Source organism: Athene noctua, chromosome 29 (genome assembly GCF_965140245.1).
Source record: "Athene noctua chromosome 29, bAthNoc1.hap1.1, whole genome shotgun sequence".
In the NCBI taxonomy this organism is placed as follows: Eukaryota; Metazoa; Chordata; class Aves; order Strigiformes; family Strigidae; genus Athene; species Athene noctua.
The window spans coordinates 2,386,077-2,405,522 of record NC_134065.1 but is presented as its reverse complement, the minus strand read 5'-3'; the positions used below and the strand labels follow the sequence as shown (position 1 = coordinate 2,405,522).

General features: G+C 66.6%; 2 protein-coding genes across 2 annotated transcripts; both read right to left on the bottom strand.

Moving 5' to 3' along the window:
- Positions 1-2,299: 2,299 nt before the first annotated feature.
- Positions 2,300-13,552, bottom strand: INSRR (insulin receptor related receptor). Its single transcript, XM_074928804.1, has 22 exons — positions 13,459-13,552; positions 11,115-11,666; positions 9,655-9,967; positions 9,418-9,560; positions 9,126-9,270; positions 8,826-9,040; positions 8,630-8,756; positions 8,235-8,473; positions 7,990-8,157; positions 7,693-7,882; positions 7,526-7,567; positions 7,151-7,416; positions 6,864-7,000; positions 5,089-5,254; positions 4,656-4,764; positions 4,455-4,525; positions 3,734-3,963; positions 3,535-3,645; positions 3,242-3,401; positions 3,022-3,151; positions 2,782-2,916; positions 2,300-2,564 (listed from the first exon to the last, which is right to left on the bottom strand). The coding sequence occupies exons 1-22, from the start codon at positions 13,550-13,552 to the stop codon at positions 2,300-2,302; spliced, it is 4,008 nt and encodes a 1,335-aa protein (XP_074784905.1).
- Positions 13,553-14,832: 1,280 nt separating this feature from the next.
- Positions 14,833-19,017, bottom strand: LOC141971466 (death-associated protein kinase 2-like). The gene is made up of 13 exons (XM_074928805.1): positions 18,888-19,017; positions 18,676-18,746; positions 18,084-18,208; positions 17,726-17,947; positions 17,488-17,626; positions 17,159-17,288; positions 16,939-16,987; positions 16,787-16,813; positions 16,511-16,663; positions 15,840-15,885; positions 15,657-15,746; positions 15,349-15,432; positions 14,833-15,079 (listed from the first exon to the last, which is right to left on the bottom strand). The coding sequence occupies exons 2-13, from the start codon at positions 18,742-18,744 to the stop codon at positions 14,999-15,001; spliced, it is 1,215 nt and encodes a 404-aa protein (XP_074784906.1). The 5' UTR covers positions 18,745-18,746; positions 18,888-19,017; the 3' UTR covers positions 14,833-14,998.
- Positions 19,018-19,446: the final 429 nt, after the last annotated feature.

The window sequence follows — 19,446 nt, the reverse complement described above, 5'->3', positions numbered from 1 at the left end:
GCCAGGCTGTCCACGGTACCGGGCTCCCGGCAGAGCAGGATCCCGGCCCGGGGGCAGCGGCAGGGCCGGGGGCAGGGACCGGCAGCTCCCGGGGCGGGCAGGGGCAGCGGCAGCAGCAGCGCGGCCAGGCAGAGCCAGGCGGGCAGCGGCGGCATCGCGGGGCCGGACCCGGTACCGGACCCGGTGCCGCCCTCCCTCGCACTTGCCCGGCAGCCCGAGCACGGGGCCGTGCGGGGCTTAAAACCAAGGCGGGGACCGGCCTCCCGGGAGGGGCCGGCGGCTCCCCCCGCCCCGGCACCGCCCCGGCCCCGGAGACCCCCCCGGCCGTGACTCACGGGCACTCGGGACCCGGGAAGCCCCCGGGGCGCGGGGGGGGACACACGGACACACACTCGGCCGCAGCCCTGCCCGGAGCCCCCCGCCCCGCCGTGTCCCACCGCTCACGGGCAGCGAGCAGGGCGCCTGCCCATACCCTGCCTGCCCCCTGCCTGCACCCTGCCTAGAACCGCGCCTAGACCCGTTCACCCTGCCTAGACCCTGCCTAGACCCCCGCCTAGACCCCTGCACCCTGCCTAGACCCTTGTACCCCACCTGCACCCTGCCTAGACCCTGCCTAGACCCCCGCCCAGACGCCTGCACCCTGCCTAGACCCCCGCCTAGACCCCTGCACCCTGCCTAGACCCTGCCCAGGCCCCCGCCTAGACCCCTGCACCCTGCCTAGACCCCGCCCAGGCCCCCGCCTAGACCCCTGCACCCTGCCTAGACCCTGCCCAGGCCCCCGCCTAGACCCCTGCACCCTGTCTGCACTCTGGCACCCTACACCCGCACCCCCCAGCCCCACAGAGCAGCATCCTGACACCCCCGACCACACCGCAGCGCATGCGTGCACACACACACAGAGACACACACACACACGTGCACACGCGTGTGCACACACGGACACACACCCAGGCCCGCTCCAGGACCGGACTGCACGTAAGGGACAGGGGACATCACACCAGCAGCCCCAGGCTCCCAGGGCCACCAAGAGCCCCCCAACCTGTCACAACCCCCCCGGGCCATGCCCCAAAAATCTGGAAGAGTTGACGGAGCCACCTGGCTCAGGTTCTTCCCCAGCTCCATCACGTTGGGGTGCAGAGGGGCTGGAGACCGGGGGGGGGGGGGACACACACGACACATTTGGTGGCCAGGACTGTCCTCCTCCTCCTCCTGGGGGTCTCCATCCCCACCCAGCTGCTGCCTGTCCCAAAGTACCTCGTAGGTGGCTCATCCATGCACCGAGTTTAGCACGTTCTCAGCCTGAGTTCCTCCCGCGTGCCTCCACCCCGCGGCCCATCTCCCACACCAGCCCCCAGCGGCACCCACAGGGTCACAGTTCCACTCTGGGGTGACCCCCACCCCCAAGACCCCACAGCACCCACCCCCACCCCCCAGAGCCGGCCGGTGGCTGCCGTCTGCCACGTCCTCCTGGATTCCACCGCTTTGACGTTTTTCCCCAGAAACGCCCCCAGTTCGGGCACCGCATGGCAAAGCCGCAGCTGGGGCGCGCAGGAAGCGGATGGGGTTGGCGGGGGAAGCGGGGGCGGGGGGGGGTGTGGGGGGGTGTGTGTGGAGTGGAAATCCCCGTGTACCACCCCCCCCCTCCCCAAACCAGGCACCGCCGCGGCCGAGCTTCGTCCCCCTTTATTGGCGCTCATCCCACGGCCACAGATTAGACAGTGAAGCCCCTTCTGCAGACCAGCACGGCCCTGACACTGGTCCCAGTGCCAGGGACTGGGGGGGAGGCACGAGGGTGGCCCCAGGCGTCTCCCCGTGCCTCAGTTTCCCCACCTGTAAAATGGGGAGGGGGGGGGGGGGGCTGCACTACTGACCTGTTTGCTGGGAGAGTGGGGAGCAGCAGCTGAGGCAGGTTGGTGGGGGGACCCCAAACTTCAAATCCCGCTCCCCACCCCCAGAAATCCATTCCCCACCCCCCAAAAAAAAACAACAAGGAAAGACCGGGGTGGTCTCCTCTCAACTGGCAGCATCCCACTCCCCCCACACCCACACCCCCCCCAACTTGGGGCACCCCAATTTATTCCTCAGGGGAAGCACACCCTACGGAGCATCCTCGCTCTGCCTGCCACCCCCCTCCCAAGGCACCCGCTCCTCGGCCGGGCCCTTGGAAGCAATAAATAACACGGGGGGGGGGGGGTGCGGGGGGGTCCTGGTGGTGGGGGGGGCGGCCGGAGGAGGATGGATGGAGAAGGCGGGGGGGTGCAGAGTCCGGCGTGGTTCCGAGGACACCCCGGGGTCAGAGTCAGGCCGCCCCGTTGGGGAGCAAGCCGGGGCTGCGGTCCTTGTGGGTGGGCAGGGGGGAGGCGGGGGGGTCCTCCTCGGCAGGGGACTGCTCCGTCTCGGTGTCGGAGGGTTCCCCCGAGCCGCGCCGGCGGTTCTCGGGGCTGTAGAAGAAGGAGAGGGTGCGGAAAGCGGGCGCCATGTGGTCCTTGATGCTCTCCAGGAGCTGGACGAAGGAGGGACGCTGGCGCGGGTTCTGCTGCCAGCACAGGCACATCAGCTCGTGGCTGCGGGAGAGAGGGAACCCGCTGGGTTTTTCTGGGGGGGGGGGGCCCGGCACCCCGCGGCGGCAGAGAGCAGAGGCCAGGGTGAGGGGCTCGGTGCTGGTTTCCCCCTCCCCAGCACGGTGAGGATCCAGGGTGCTGCTTCCCCCTCCCCGGGCGTTTCCCACAGCAGGGTGAGGGTCCGGGGAAAGGGGTAGGGGTGTCCCCCCCCTACACTCACAGTTTGTCGGGGCAGTTTTCGGGGCGCTCCAGGACGCCGTTGTCCATGACGAAGCGCAGGACCTGCTCGTTGGACATGCCCTGGTAGGGCTGCTCGGCCAGCGTGGCGATCTCCCACAGCACCACGCCGAAGGACCTGCCGGCACACCGCCGCTCAGCGGGAGGGGGGGGGACGGGACATCCCCCAAATCCCACCTTCCCCCCCACCCCTCCAGCAACACCCCGCACCCCAACAACCTACCAGACATCGGACTGCGTGTTGAAGATGCCGTCCTTGAGGGCCTCGGGGGACATCCAGCGAACGGGGAGCAGCCCCTTGCCCCCTTTCCGATAATAATCAGTCTCGTAGATATCCCGGGTCATGCCGAAATCTGGTGGAAGAGGAAGAGGAGGAGGAGGAAGGTGTGAGCAGCGGGAGGGGCTGGGGCTGGCAGCAAGCCTGCCCGCCGCTGCCCACCTACCTCCGATCTTGACGGTGAAATCCTCGGACACCATGCAGTTGCGGGCAGCCAGGTCGCGGTGCACGAACTTGTTGGCGTTGAGGTAGGCCATGCCGTCGGCGATCTCCCCCGCCATCTGGATCATGTCCTTGAGCGACGGCGGCGGCAGCCCGGGGTTGTTCTGTGTCACGCACAGAGAGTTGGGGCTTGGGGACACACACACACACACACACCAGGACACCCCCCCCATCCACGGGAACAGGGTGGGCACCTCTTTGCCCGTGGAATACTGCGGCACCCAGCCAGCCCCTCACCTCGGCGTCGGGCCTGAGCGAGCGCAGGTAGCTCTTCAGGTCCCCACGTGTCATCAGCTCCATGATGACCAAAGCTGGCTGGCCCTGGGACACGACACCGAGCAGACGGACCTGGGGGGACAAAGAGGGGTTGCACGTCAGTGGCCGGACACCCCCCACCCCAATTTCCCCTCTATCCCCCCCTCGGCCGCCCACCTACCACGTGGTGGCACTTGAAGGCTTTCATGACGGAGGCCTCGTTGAGGAACTCGATGCGCTCCCGCATGGTGGCCAACTCGTTGACCGTCTTCAGGGCCACCTTGGTCTCCTCGCCCTCGGCGGCCAGCCCCAGCGCCAGCCCCTCGTACACCATCCCGAAGGAGCCCTGTCCCAGCTCCCGGATCACCGTGATCTTCTCCCGCGACACCTCCCACTCATCGGGCATGTACACTGCAGGGCGAGGGGGGACCACCCCATCCCCCTCACCATCCTCATCCCCATCCCTGTCACCATCCCCATCTCCATCCCAACCCAATCCCATCTCCATCCCCACCACTATCCCTGTCACCATCCCCATCTCCAGCCTTGTCCCCATCCTTGTCCCCATCCCCATCCCATCCCAATGTCCATCTTCATCCCATCCCCATCTCCAACCCCATCCCATCCCATCCCCATGCCATCCTCATCTCCATCTTCATCCCTTCCCATCCCATCCCATCCCATCCCACCTCATCCCATCCTGTCCCATCCCATCCCTTCCCATCCCATCCCATCCCCATGCCATCCTCGTCTCCATCTTCATCCCATCCCATCCCATCCCATCCCATCCCATCCCATCCCTTCCCATCCCATCCCATCCCATCCCATCCCATCCCATCCCCATCTCCATCCCCACACAACCCAGCAGACCCCGGGGGACGCCCCTGCCCGTCCCTACGTACTGTCCGAGGCACTGAAGTACTCGGGGTTGACGGAGGCGTAGAGCGTCCCGCTGGGGTACCCGGCGTTGCTCCTGCCAGAGGCGGGCAGCCCTCAGAGGAGGGGGGTGAGGGCACCATGCCACCCCACACACACCCTTCCCCGGCCCTGGCATGGCCCGATCCTGCCCCAGCCCAGCCCTGGGGGTGAGGGGGTGTCGTTACCTCTTCTTGTTGTAGAAGAAGAGGAAGACGGCGAGGCAGGAGATGAGCACCATGAGGACCACGGGCGTGACGGTGAGCAGGACGTAGAAGCTGCCGGACTCCTCCTCGGCTGCCGGGACCAGCGACCGTGGGCCGGGGTCCAGGCACCCATTGCCCCCCCCCCCCCCCCCCGCCCCCAGCTCCCCAGCCCAGCCATACCCACTGATCTCGGGGTGTCCCTGTCCCAGAGCACCCCCAGTTCCCCAGCATCCCCCCCATCCCCAGCTCCCCATATCCAGGAGCACCCCCTGAACCCCAGTGTCCCAGCCCAGCAGCACCCCCTGACCCCCCGCTCCCCAAACCCAGCAGCATCCCCCAACCCTCCTCTCCCCATCCCACCACCACCCCCCACAGACCCCACCCCACTGGTGTCCCCCCTGTCCCCCGCGGGTACCTGGGCCCAGGATGTAAAATTTGACAAGCCCCGTCCACGAGCCGTTGCCGGCCAGCGAGGTAGCCCGGACCTTGGCCGAGTAGTTGCCCGGCTGGAGCAGAGCCAGGTGGACCCCCCCGTACTTGGAGTAACGGTGACGGGAGACACAGACAACGGTGGTGACTTCCTGGGGGGGACAGTGGGAGGGTGGCAAAGGGGGCTTCAGCCACCCCAAAATGAGGGGAAAGGAGAAGGGGAAGGGGAAGGGGAAGGGGAAGGGGAAGGGCAAAGGGGAAGGGGAAGGGCAAAGGAAAGGGGAAGGGGAAGGGGAAGGGGAAGGGGAAGGGGAAGGGGAAGGGGAAGGGCAAAGGAAAGGGGAAGGGGAAGGGGAAAGGAAAGGGGAAAGGGAAAGGGAAGGGGAAGGGGAGAAGGGGAAGGGCAAAGGGGAAAGGGAAGGGGAAGGGGAAGGGGAAGGGGAAGGGGAAGGGGAAGGGAAAGGGAAAGGGAAGGGGAAGGGGAAGGGCAAAGGAAAGGGGAAGGGGAAGGGGAAAGGGAAAGGGAAGGGGAAAGGGAAGGGGAAGGGGAAGGGGAAGGGCAAAGGAAAGGGGAAGGGGAAGGGGAAAGGAAAGGGGAAAGGGAAAGGGAAGGGGAAGGGGAGAAGGGGAAGGGCAAAGGGGAAAGGGAAGGGGAAGGGGAAGGGGAAGGGGAAGGAGAAGGGGAAGGGGAAGGGAAAGGGAAGGGGAAGGGGAAGGGCAAAGGAAAGGGGAAGGGGAAGGGGAAGGGCAAAGGAAAGGGGAAGGGGAAGGGGAAAGGAAAGGGGAAAGGGAAAGGGAAGGGGAAAGGGAAGGGGAAGGGGAAAGGGGAAAGGGAAGGGGAAGGGCAAGGGCAAGGGCAAAGGAAAGGGGAAAGGGAAGGGGAAGGGCAAGGGCAAGGGCAAAGGAAAGGGGAAAGGGAAGGGGAAGGGGAAGGGGAAGGGGAAGGGGAAGGGGAAGGGGAAGGGCAAAGGAAAGGGGAAGGGGAAGGGGAAGGGGAAGGGGAAGGGGAAGGGCAAAGGAAAGGGGAAGGGGAAGGGGAAAGGAAAGGGGAAAGGGAAAGGGAAGGGGAAGGGGAGAAGGGGAAGGGCAAAGGGGAAAGGGAAGGGGAAGGGGAAGGGGAAGGGGAAGGGGAAGGGGAAGGGAAAGGGAAGGGGAAGGGGAAGGGCAAAGGAAAGGGGAAGGGGAAGGGGAAAGGGAAAGGGAAGGGGAAAGGGAAGGGGAAGGGGAAGGGGAAGGGCAAAGGAAAGGGGAAGGGGAAGGGGAAAGGAAAGGGGAAAGGGAAAGGGAAGGGGAAGGGGAGAAGGGGAAGGGCAAAGGGGAAAGGGAAGGGGAAGGGGAAGGGGAAGGGGAAGGGGAAGGGGAAGGGGAAGGGAAAGGGAAGGGGAAGGGGAAGGGCAAAGGAAAGGGGAAGGGGAAGGGGAAGGGCAAAGGAAAGGGGAAGGGGAAGGGGAAAGGAAAGGGGAAAGGGAAAGGGAAGGGGAAAGGGAAGGGGAAGGGGAAAGGGGAAAGGGAAGGGGAAGGGCAAGGGCAAGGGCAAAGGAAAGGGGAAAGGGAAGGGGAAGGGGAAGGGGAAGGGGAAGGGGAAGGGGAAGGGGAAGGGGAAGGGGAAGGGGAAGGGGAAAGGAAAGGGGAAGGGGAAGGGGAAAGGAAGGGGGAAGGGCAGGGGAAGAGGAAAGAAGGGGAAAAGGGAAAGGGGAAAGGAGCTGTGCCCCCTAAGCAGACCTGTCAGGGCAGGGGGTGCTGGCGGGGGACGCTCCTCACCTCGCTCTCGCGGCTGTACTTGATCTCATACTTGAGGATGAGCCCGTTGGGGTTCCTGGGCTCTTCCCAGCGCAGCAGGACGCTGTTCTTGCTGGCCGGCTCCCATGTGACGTTGCCAGGAATGTTGTCAGCTTGCACTGGAGGGGGGCACAGAGGGGGTCAAGTTCCGGGGGGCATTACCCAGTCCCCAACCCGCTGCCAATCCCCTGGAATTCACCAGGAGCCCAGAGCATCCCAGCATCGCCGAGCCAGAGCTTGTGAGGGGCGGGGAGGCTGATGGGACCTACGCTCCGGCATGGTCCTGGCGAAGACGAAGGTGGCGGCGCTGCAGCCCACGGTGTGCGCGGCGTGGTTGCAGGCGTGGATGTCGATGCGGTACTCGGTGAAGTGCCGCAGCCGCGACAGCACCGCCCGGTCGCGCACAACCTTGTCCTCAAAGATCTGGAAGTCGGGTTTGGGCTCGCCCCCAGCGCGGCTCGGGGCCGGCGGCTCCGCCGAAGAGGCGTTGGCCGGGGATGTGACGGCCACCACGTCCCTGCGCCGCTTTGGGGTCCTGCGGGAGATGGAATACAGGAGGTGGTGGGGAGCCAGGACGCCTGGGATGTCCCCCAAAATCGAGCAGGGGAGGGGAGACCCTCCAGGTTTGTGTGGTCACCGCTCACCTCTGAGGGTTCTTGTTGATGGACGTCACCTTCCAGGGTGGCCTGAGACAGCGGGAAATTGGTTAAATCATCTGCCAGGAGCAGCCACCAGACCCCTCACCTGGGGCAGACCCACGCACCCAACCTGGGGGACCCCCTCCTGACACAGGACCCCCACCAGAGGGCACCTGGGGATGATGATGGAGTTGTGGAGGAAGTTCTCGAACTTCTTCTGGAAGGACTCGGCCTCACCCTCCATGCGGAGCTGCCCGTCAGCGGGGCGGCAGGGGCAGCACCGCTCCTCCGCGTCCTGCTCCACCTCGGGGCCGTCCCCGTCCCCAAAGCGAGTGTCCGCGCTGCTGGTGGGCAGCTTCAGACCTGCAGGCAGGGACAGGCAGGGCTGGCGGCGCTGCGGGAGCCCAGTTTGGTCGGAGCATCCCCATCCCAGTGTCCCGGGCAGCCCCGCCTGCCCTGCCTGCCCTCACCTTTGTGGCAGTAGTCGTTGACGTAGAGCTCCATGTCCTCGGCCAGCTGCTGCCACAGCACCAGGTAGTAGGTGATGTTGCCGTTGCGCTGCGTTGGCGGCTTCCAACGCACCACGATGTGGGAGGAGGAGTTGGACATGGAGATGACATCCCTGGGCACCGTGGGGGCTGGGTGGACACTGGGGTGTCAATCTGTCTTTGGGGGACCACCACGGGCATCCCCGTCCCCCTCCCCAGCCCCTTACCCGCCGGCATGGTGCGGATGTAGACCACCTCGCTCTGCGCCCCGTAGTTGCGTCCTTCCTCGGCGGTGGTGAGGGTGATGGCGCGGACGAAGATGGCGTACTGGGTCCAGGGCCGGAGGTTGAGCAGGGTCACGCCCGGCGCCTGCTCGCTGCTGAGGGGCAGCTCCACGTCCAGCACGTTCCAGCTCTGCGCCCCACAGGCGTCCTGCCCCACGTACTCCGACACATTCTGGAAGGGTCTGCCCCACACCGGGCATCGGGGAGGGGTCCCAGAACCCCCTCCCAGCCCCACGACCCCCCTGATGTCCAGAAACCCACCAGCACACAAGGACACCACGGGCTGAGGTCCCCAAACCCTCCGCAGTGGGGACAAGTGGGGGACGGGGACCACTTACGACTCCTTGTAGTAGACGATGAAGCTGAGGAGGTCCCGGTACTCGGGGGGCCGGTACCGCTCCCACTTGAGGAAGATGCGGTCGGACTCGGTGACGTTGGAGATGAAGCGCAGGGTCTGGGTCTTGCCTGCAGAGAGGAGGGAAAGTTCAGGCAGGGGGTCGCGGTGCTGCCAGGTGTCCCCGTCCCCGTACTCACAGGACGCCCGGTCCCCGTTGGTGCGGGGGTTGATCTCCGCCTTGTTCTGCCGCCCCTTGGTGCCCGTCACCTCCTCCATGCGGTAGATCTCGGCCAGGCACAGCTTGGGGTTGAAGGCGAAGTACATCTTGCCCACGGGGATGGAGAGGACGTGGTGGCTCCAGTCCCAGAGCTGCTGCAGGTTCTGGTTGTCCAGGACGTACAGGGTGTAATTCCTGGAGGAGAAGACGTGGGCAAAGGTGGTGGGCACGGGCACCCCCAAACCCACGTGTGTGTCCCCAACCCTCACCCCATCCTCACCCGTCCACCATGGAGTCGCCACGGATCAGCTTGAGGTTCTTGAAGAAGGACAAAGAGACGAGGGCGAAGGAGTGTTTGATCTTCAGGAAGCCCGTGATGGTCTCGATGAGCCCCAGGCTGCTCTGCAGCTCCGAGGCCAGGTTATCTGGGGACAACCCACGGGGGTGAGCTCGGGGAGAGGGGCACCCCCTCATTAATTCACCCTGCAAGGGAAAAGACACCCCCCTCCTTCACCCCCTGCACCCCGCGGCAGTTCTCCCACCCCGGCGGAGGGTCCGGATCTGGCACTCACAGCCCCGGCGGATGTTCATGATGAGGTTGCCCTCGACGAGGGTGCAGCCCCCCAACTCCTGCGCCGCCCGCGTCGAATCGATGGTCTTGGTGCCCACCTTGCACTCCTTGGGGCACAGCCCCTCGCACTTGTGGCAGAAGATGCTGCGGGCAGGAGGATGGGGGGGACGGGACGTGAGCTGGACACCCTGCCACCACCGTACCCGTGCCGGGGGGCACTGGGAAACCCCCCCGCTACCTGCTCTCATTCCTGGTGTAGCCCGAGGGACACTCGGAGAGGCACTGCCGCTGGTGGATGACGAATTTGGAGGCGTCGCGGGGGTTGTCGGAGACCTTGCGGAGGCTGGCGCAGTACTCGGCGGTGACGCAGCGCCAGCCCTCGTACTCGTAGGTGCGGGGCGGGCAGGAGGGCAGGCAGTGCCCGTTGAAGTGGAAGTGGCGGCAGGCGACGCAGGCTCGGTTGTCGCGGGGTCGCCCGCAGCCCCCCAAGCACTCGGCGTGGCAGCACTCGCCCGCTGCCGTGCACGCCGAGCCCGGGCCACACGGGCACACTGAGGGGAGAGAGATGGTGCCGTGGGCAAGGAGAAGCCTCCAGGAGAAGATCGGCTGGCCCCGGGGCAGCGCAGAGGGTCTGGGGGTCCGGGGATCACACCGGGGGTGAGAGGGAAGAGATGGGGAGGGCTGGGCGGCGGCTGCTGACACCCTCTGGCTCTGGGGGGCAAGGGGAGAGGGGTAGAAGGATGGAGGGAAGGATGGGAGGGATCAGTGGAGGGAGGGATTGAGGGAGGGATGCAAAACGATGGAGGGATGCAGGGATGGAGAGAGGAGTGGGGGCATGCAGAGATGAAGCAATGGAAGGAGGGAGGGATGCAGGAATAGTGGGAGGGATGGAAGGAGGGATGCAGGAATGGAGGGAGGGATGGAGAGATGGAAGGATGAAGTGATGGATGGAGAGATGCGGGTAGGGAGGGAGGGATGGAGGGGTGGAAGGATCAAATGATGGAGGGATGGAGAGGGAGATGGAAGAAGGGATGCAGGGACGGAGGGATGTAAAGGGCTGGAGGGATGGAGGGATGGACGTAGGGATGGAAGGATGAAGTGATGGAGGACGCAGGGATGCAGGGACAGACTGAGGGATGCAGGAACGGGCGGGGCAATGGAGGGACGGCCAAACAGTGAGCGGACAGACGGACAGCTGGGCTGACGGGTGGCCGTGTGAGCAGCTGGATGGGTGCTGCAGGGCTGCACGGACAGACGGACGGATGGGCTGAGGGTCAGCCCACGCTCAGCCCCAGCTGCCCGGTGCAGGCAGCGCCGGGGCAGCAGCCGAGGTTACAGCGCCGATAAGGATCGGTGTTTATAGTATATATTTCATTACCAGCTCTCCTGTTTACAGCAAACGAGCCCGGGAGGGGCCCATATTTACCTCCCCGCTGGGAAAACAGGGCAGCTGGGAGCTGGCCTCTCCTCCGGAGGATGATACAGTGCGGATCCGGTTACCCCCGCCACGCCGCTGGCACGGGGCGCGCTCCCGGTGACAAGGGAACGATGGCCACGTGCCGGGGCCTGCCATCCCCTGGCGGCTCCCCCAGCCTTCCCCAGCGCCCTCCCAGTTTACCCCGCAGCCACCACGGTGCAAACCAGCACAACACTGGCGAAACAGCCGCCGCGATCGAGCCCGGCCCCGCCGGCACCCACCTTTCTGACAGTAGCTGGATGTCCAGCAGCGATAATCCAGCTGCCCGTTGACGCTGGTCTGCGCACACGGCTTCTCCACGTCCAGGATGCCCGGGCAGACGTCGGCGCATTCTTCGGCCAATTTATTGCCGACGATGTAGGTGTTGTCCACGGCGTCGGGCAGCAGCAGCCCCCAGTCGATGGTGGAGAGGTGGCAAAGCTCCTGGTTGCGCTCGATGCGGACCGAACCGCGCAGGACGTGGCCCAGGCTGTGCAGCCCCACGTCCCGCAGATGGGGCATCTCGAAGATGACCAAGGCGTAGCTGAAGAAGAGGTTGGTGCCGCGGATGACCGAGAGGTTGGGGAAGAGATCCCGCAGGCTCTCCAGCCCGTAGACGCGGAAAAGGAGCAGGTACTCGGTGATCATGAGCAGGCGAGGGAAGCTGAGCCCCCGAAAATCCTCGGCGCCCGTGGTGAACATCAGCAGGATCTGCAGGTTGCCCTCGATGATGGAGCAGTTCTCCAGCTTCTGGAGCTGGGACACGTCGTTGCGGATGTCCATGCTGCCGCAGACTGGGGTGGCGAGAGGGGGACGCCGTGGGCAGCAGGGATGGGGCAGCTGCCCCCTCAACCCCCCCCCTGCCCCGCTGTGACCCAGGGATCCCCCCGCTGTGCCCATGGCTGGGGCCGCCGCGATGCTCGGGGCGGGGTGGGGGGGTTAATATCCCGGCGCTGCCTGTCAGAGGGGGCTGCAATCGCGTTGGGCTGTCGGGGGAGACGCGAGTGGCTCTGACAGGCAGCCGGCGCGTTGCGGCTCTCCAGGGCACGACGCGTCCGTCAGCGCGGCGAGCGGTGACGCTAACGAGCTCTGGCTGCCCGGGCGGCCGTCTCGCCCCACCGATCACATCCCAGCCCCCTCCGGGGGGGGTCCGGCTGGGGGTGCAGAGGGATTTCCCCCTTCCCCAAGCTATGGGGCCGCCATGGGGGAGCAGCATCTTCCCCCCACGGACATGTGGTTACCCACAAGGTCGCTCCCATTAACTCCCCGGCACGGTGCCCAGGCGGGCTAACGGGGCACGCGAGGCTACCGCATGGGTTTGCCACCGCCGGGATTTGCCAGCCGGAGCCTGGCAGGGAGCATCGGGGGCAGCACGGGCCCGAGCACCCCCCACTTCCCAATCCCGGCAGGGGTGCAGGAGCCAGGAGGAGTTGGCAGCTTCCCACCGGCAGCATCCCCGGCCTGAAACCTGACGCTGAGTTCTGATGGAAAGAAGCTGCTGAGATCCCAGCGAGGGATTTACTGTAAACACCCGGAGTAAACGCAACCGGCTCGGCCTGTACCCCAAACACCGGGCGACGCCGGCACCCCGGCACGGCCGCCCCTGCCATGGGCGCCCGACGGCCAGCGGCTCGTGGCCGTGTCCTCCTGATCGTGTCCCCGGTGGCGGTTTTTTCCCCCTCCCGGGGTCACTCGTGGACACCGCGGCCCTGGCAGCTGCCCGCGGTGGCAGGATCCTGCCCCGCACCGGGGCTCGGCAATTTGTAGGGGGTTGGTGCTGGCCGGGGGGGAGGCCTGTGCCCCCCCAGTGAGGACACGGGGGTCCCCTCCATCCTCCCGCGAGACGGGAGGGGTTACAGCCCCCGCTGCCACCGACACCCGCCCTGACCTTGGCAAAGTCACCCCGTCCCTTCCCCGCACAAAGGGACGGGGGTTCCCGTGTCCCTGGAGGGGGACAGAGAGGGCACAGGGGTCCTTGGTGGGGGGCAGACACAGCAAGGTGTGTCCCCCCCCCGGCAGCTCTCGGCACAGCCCCAGCACTGGGATGCTTCGCCCCCCCCCTCCTCCGTCGCTCCCACCCCCCCTTGGTGTTGGGGAAACTGAGGCACGGGGAGAGGGGAAGGCAGGACAGACCGACCGTCCCTGAGCCCTCCCGGTACCCCCACCCAGACGGACGTCCCCCACCATGACCACAAGAGCTGGGACCCCCCACTGTCCCCCCCACCGCCATGCCCCCCCCTCCCCAGCCATCTTCCATCCCACCAGAAGCAAAAATTTTCCACCACCCTGGCCACCGGCAGGGCCAAGCTATCGACACCCCCGGCTCCGGCTGAGCGCCCCCCCCCCCAAAGTCCCCCCTTCCCATCCCAACAGCCCGGGGGGGTCCCACACTCTGCCCCTTCTACCCTGGATGGGGACGTCCATAGCTTACAGGGGGGGAAACTGAGGCAGGGAGCACCAAAAGAGCTTTACCTCAGGGTCTGGCTCTTGTAGCCCCCCACGGGCATCACCACGCAGGCCCCCCCCCCCCGATCTGTTCCCCCCCCCCACAACTCCCACCTCCCCCTCTCCTTTCCAGGCACTTACTTTCGGATGGGGCTCGCACGAGGGGCAGCGGGAGGGGACCGAGGACCAGCAGCGTCACCCCCAGCCGCAGGACCCCCAGCACCCTTGTCCCCATCCCCGAGTGGGACCCCGGGGTCCCGTCCCCGTCCCGCCTCGGGCGCTGCTGCACCGTGTCCGTCCCCGCCGGCACCCACGGCACGCCGGGATAAGGGTGGCCCCCGCGGCCCCCGCCCGGACCCTGCGGCCCCTTCACTTTTGTTTTCGGCTGGCGCACACTAAATATTTAGCCTGACAACTGTCAGGGCCAGGGCCAGGGCTTGTTTGGGAAATAAAGAGGGGGAAAACAGGGCGGGCCCCCCCCCCCCTTCCCGCGTGGGCTGGGAAGGAAGCGCTGCCTCCTGCCTCAGTTTCCCCAGTTGGAGCAGGAGGATGGATCCAGGTTGCTCGGGGCGGGGGGACAACGGAGAACTGACGGAGACCCCGGCATGGAGGGGCCGACTCAAGGGTCACCCTCCATCACGGGGTGGATCCGGGGTGTTTGGACCCCACGTCCCCTGGATCCCCACATCCCCCGGGTCCCCACAAATCCTGGGGTCCCCACACCCTCGGATCCCCACGTCCTGCAGGGTCCCCATGTCCCCCGGGGTCCCCACATCCCCCGGGGTCCCCAAATCCCCCAGGTCCCCACGTCCCCTGGGGTCCCCACATCCCCTGGATCCCCACGTCCCCCGGGATCCCCACAATTCCTGGGGTCCCCATACCCCGGGATCCCCACGTCCTGCAGGGTCCCCATGTCCCCTGGGGTCCCCACGTCCCCTGGGGTCCCCACATCCCCCGGATCCCCACGTCCTGCGGGGTCCCCATGTCTGGTCCCCACATCGCCCGGATCCCCACATCCCCTGGGTCCCCATGTCCCCTGGGGTCCCCGTGTCCCCTGTGGTCCCCACATCCCCCGGGTCCCCATGTCCCCTGGGATCCCCACATCCCCCGGGGTCCCCAAATCCCCCAGGTCCCCACGTCCCCTGGGGTCCCCACATCCCCTGGATCCCCACATCCCCCGGGGTCCCCACAACTCCTGGGGTCCCCACACCCCCGGATCCCCACGTCCTGCAGGGTCCCCACGTCCCCCGGGGTCCCCACATCCCCTGGATCCCCACACCCCCGGATCCCCACGTCCTGCAGGGTCCCCATGTCCCCCGGGGTCCCCACGCCCCACCAGCCCCGCAGCGAGGAGGAGGAGCAGGATGAAGCTGCGGATGCTCAGCAGATGCAGGGGAGGAGGAGGGATGAGGGGGAAGACATTTATTTCTCGCACCGGCGCTGAGGACGGGCGAGGGTCCAAGCCGTGGGGCAGCCCCCGCCCCACTGCAGCAAAGATCTGGGGGGTAGGACAGGGAGGGGGGTTCTGCTGCCCCAGTGGCCCTCCAGCACCATGGAACTGGGAGCTACTGGGACCAGACAGCGCTGCTGCTCCCTGGGATGGGGAGTCAGGCGGACCCCCCCAGGGCTCCTCTCATGGGACGGGCCTTCTCGGGGGGGTCCCGTCTCCTTTTGGGGGGGCTCAGGAGCAGCTGCTTCGCCGCCGGCGCAGCAGCGTGACGGGGTGGCTGCCCTCCTCCTCCTGGTCACTCTCGCAGCAGCGCTGGGGGCACAGGGGGGGGCTGCAGAGGAGGGACAGGACACCCCCCCCCCCTCCCAGGAGAGGACCCCCCCTAAGGGAAAGGAACCTCCCTAGGAGAAAGGGACCCCCCAGGGGTGAGGACATCCCCCCCCCCCAGGGGAGAGGGCTCCACAGGTGGGGACACCCCCCCCATTGCACAGCCGCTGCACAGCCCACCCCCCGCAAATCCCTTCTGCCCCCCCACCGCGGCCCTTGCCAGAGGGGGGGTCAGGGGGCTCCCGGCCGCTCACCAGCTCCTCGTCCTCCTTCCTCAGGCCGCAGAGCAGCCGCATGTGGCAGAACCGGTTGCAGGCGGCCACCATGTTGTAGGAGAGCTGGAGAGGGGGGGGCAGGAAAGGGGGGGTCCGAGGGGGGGTCACACCCCTCCTCTGTCCCCGACACCCCGCGGCGCTACATCCCCCCCGACACAGAGACCCTGAGACACAGCCAGCCCCGGGGCAGAGCACAGCCCGAGCTCCCCGGGGCCCCCATGGGTGGGGGGACCCCATTTCTGGGTGCCGCCCCCCCGGCCCCACCTCGAGCCAGGATCCCCCTTCACCTTCCACTTCCTCCGAGCGTTGAACTTGCGGAAGTTTTTCATGTTGATGGAGGAACAGCTCCGTTTTGCCTCCTGCTTCTGACTCAGGGGCTGCCGGGGGCGAGGACACGGCGTCGTCCCCGTGCCCCCACCCTGCTCCCGGGGGTCCGGCGCCCCCCCAGCCCCCCAGCCCATCCCTCTCACCTTGATCCAGGGATGGACGAGGCACTCGGCCGCTGTCATGCGGTGTCTGCAGCACAGAGCGGGGGTGGCAGGGGGGGGACGGGGGGGGTCCCGGCCCCAAACATCCACCATGGGGATGGGGATAGAGATGATGGGGATGATGGGGAGGGGGATGGGCTGAGGATGGGGATGGAGATGGGGATAAGTATGATGGAGAGGGGGTGGGGATGATGGAGATGGGGATGAGGATAGCGGAGATGAAGGAGGTGGGGATGAGGACGATGCTGATGGAGATGGGGATGATAGGGATGGAGACGGGGCTGGGACTGGGGATATGGATGATGGAGATGATGGAGATGGGCTGGAGATGATGGAGGTGAGGATGGGGATGATGGAGAGGGGGATGGTGGAGGATGGTGGGAATGGGATGGTGGAGGTGGCGGAGGTGATGGAGATGGGGTGGGGGTGATGGAGATGGGGATGAGGGTGGTGGAGATGGGAATGAAGATGTTGGAGATGGACTGGAGATGATGGAGGTGGGGTGGGGATGATGGAGCTGCAGATGGGGACGGAGCAGGCATGAAGATGCAGATAAGGCTGGAGATGACAGGGATGGGGATGAGGACAGGGATGGAGATGGGGTTGGGGATGATGGAGATGGGGGGGGTGGAGCTGGGGACGGGGACTCTCACCCCGGCTCCTTCACCAGCAGCCGCCGGATGAAGTCCTTGGCCATCTCGGAGGTCTGGCTGAAGTATTGCTCCTCGAACTCGTAGGCAACAGCCATGATGTTGGAGGAGACCTCGGCATCCGTCTCACCCTGGAAGGGGGAAAAGCCGCTGAGCCTGTGGGGACATGACAGAGCCACTGAGTGACGGGACAGCACCAACTCGCCCCCCCCCCAGTGCCCGGGTTTGTCCCCGTGCCTCAGTTTCCCCCGACCGCAGGGAGCATCTCCCCGTACTCACAGGATGTAGGTGATGACCCCGATGCTCCTGAAAGGCAGAGGTGGGGGTCAGGCGCTGCCCTCCCTGGGGTCCCCCTGTGCCCCGTGGCACCCAGGGGGGTCCCAACCCACCCCCCCGGCTCAGCCCATCACCCCCAGGTCGCTGCTCCTCACCACATGTCGGTCGCGGAACTCAGCGGCTCATAGTTGATCACTTCAGGAGCTGGGGGTGAACACAGAGCCGGGGGGGGACATTAGAGGGGAGAGCACCATCCCGGCCACCTCCCTTCCCTCACGCCCAGGAGGTCCCATCCCCACCCCGGGGACTCCTTTTACTGTGTCCCCACAGAGCGGGGCTTCTCAGGGACCCCCCTGGGACCCGCCAGCCTCGTACCGAAGTACTGGGGGGTCCCGCAGATGCTCCTGAAGGTGACACCGTCCTCCAGGTGCTGGGCCAGCCCGAAGTCGATGATCTTGATCTGGGGTTTGGGGACATCCTTCTCCTGCAGCATGATGTTCTCGGGCTGCGGGGACAAGGCCGGGCACGATGGGGTGATGGGGAGAGGGGGGAACCCGGGACCTGCTGGCGGGCACTGCCCCAGCGAGCGCAGCAGCAGCCCGGGAAGCCGGGCAGGATGCGGCCAGGGCGCTGGAGGTGCCCGGTGAGGGGAGATGAAACCCTTAATCCCCTGAGGAACGAGGACGGGGGGTCCCCACGGGCACCTTGAGGTCGAAGTGGGCAATGTGACGGGCGTGGATGTACTGCACCCCGCTCAGGATCTGCCCCAGGAACTCGATGGCCTCCTCCTCCGACAGCATCTCCTTGGCCGCGATGAAGTCGAAGAGCTCCCCGCCGCTGATCCTGCGCGGCGCGAGGACGGGGCTGAGCTCCCCCAGCTCCAACGCGCGGCGCAAGATGAGGGTGGGGTGCGTATGGGACCCCCCCCCCCCCCCCACTCACAGCTCCAGGACAAGCACCATCTCGGCTCGGCTGGCGAAGAGGTCGTGGAGCCGCAGGATGTTGGGGTGGTCGAGCTGGCGGAGGATGGCGACCTCCCGCTCCACCTGCGCCCGGTCCAGCCCCAGGCGGCTGCCCCGGCAGCGTCGCGTCTTCACGAATTTGGCGGCGTAGAAGGTGCCGGTGCTGCGCTCCCGGCAACGCTTCACCACCCCGAAGTGGCCACTGAGGCGAGAAACCGGGCTGGGGGGCACGGCCGGGGTGTCCCCCACCCTTCCCAACACCATCAGGTGACAACCCAGGTGTCCGGTTGCTTGCGGGGACCCCGCGCAGGCAGGAGCCCTGCCCGCCCCCCCCTCACCTGCCCAGCTTCTCCAGCAGCTCGTACAGGTCCTCCACGTTGCCCGGGCTGAGGGCGGCCACCAGCCCCTCGCTCCCCGTAGCCCCCATATCCTGAGGGGATGCACCAGCATCCAGCTCAGCCGCCTGTCCGGAATGCGGTGACGTGTCAGACCTGGCTCATGCAGGGACCCCCCCACCCCATGGAGACCCCCAACCAGAACACACTAGAGGGGATTCTCCAGTGTCTAATATCAGGGCTGAGCTGAGGCCCTGGCTGGTTCTCCCGGTTCGCACCAAACTCTCCGGCACGTGGGGATTTGGAGACCTTCACCCCTTGATCGGGGCGAGCAGGGGGTGCCCAGTGGGCTCAGAAATCAGGCGGGAGCAGGCAGGGAGGGGGGGGGAGGGGGTGTCACACCAGCCCCTGTGCCCCTCGCTGCACGGGGGAGGATGGTGGGTGCAAAACACAGAGAAAAAATAACATCGCTGTTCGGGATTTTTTTTTTTAAAAAAGGGGGTTAATAGTCCAGTCTGGTTGTCCCCCACAGCCCCCCAGGCAGGACACCCCCACACCCGCAGCCCCACATCTCAGCTCCTCGGCTGCGGCTCACCTGGGTGCTGTCAGGGGCAGCTCCTGGGCCCCCCCCAGCCACGACCCTGGCCTGGCCGCCCTCGGCCATCACTGAAAAGACAAGAAGGCCGGGTGTGAGGGGGAGAGGGGCTTTGGGGGGGGGACAGCGAGGCCCCATGGAGGGCTCTGCCTGCACCGTGGTCTTGGCAGAGCCCCCCCAGCTCATTACAGTGATGGGTTTTGGTGCAGCACCTGCTAAGGGAGGGGGGGGTCTGGTTCTGACCCCCGGCAGCTCCAAGCCACAAACCAGCCTCTTGCAGCGGTCAGCTCACGCAGCGGCAGGCAAACAGCAGGGCGTGACGCCCCCGTGCCTCAGTTTCCCCAGCTGTAAAATGGGGCTAGTGGTCCTCCAGTGGTCAGGGCAGCCGGGACCAGCAGCTTCGCAGGGATGTGGAGAAGGGGGGACGTGGGCTCTGGGCTCCGGTCTCGGGGCCTGTGTCCCCGGGAGTGGGAGGTTCCCTGGGCAGGTGCAGGCAGGGGGTCCTGGCTGCGGGGTTCAAGGCCACCGGGAAAGTGATAAGGAAGGTGATATCAGCCAGAGGTGGGGTGTCCCCCCCCCCGCAGGAAAAAAAAGCTCGATAAGGGAACACGAGACCTCGAGACATCAACCCCCTCCCAGCCGCCCGGCTCGGCTTTATCGCAGCAAAAAGGACGGCGGGGCCGGATCCTGCTCAGCACACCGGGATTTACACCCCCGCCCCCGATTTACCCCCCTCCCAAAGCTGGGGTGCAAGGGGTTTAATCCCCCCCC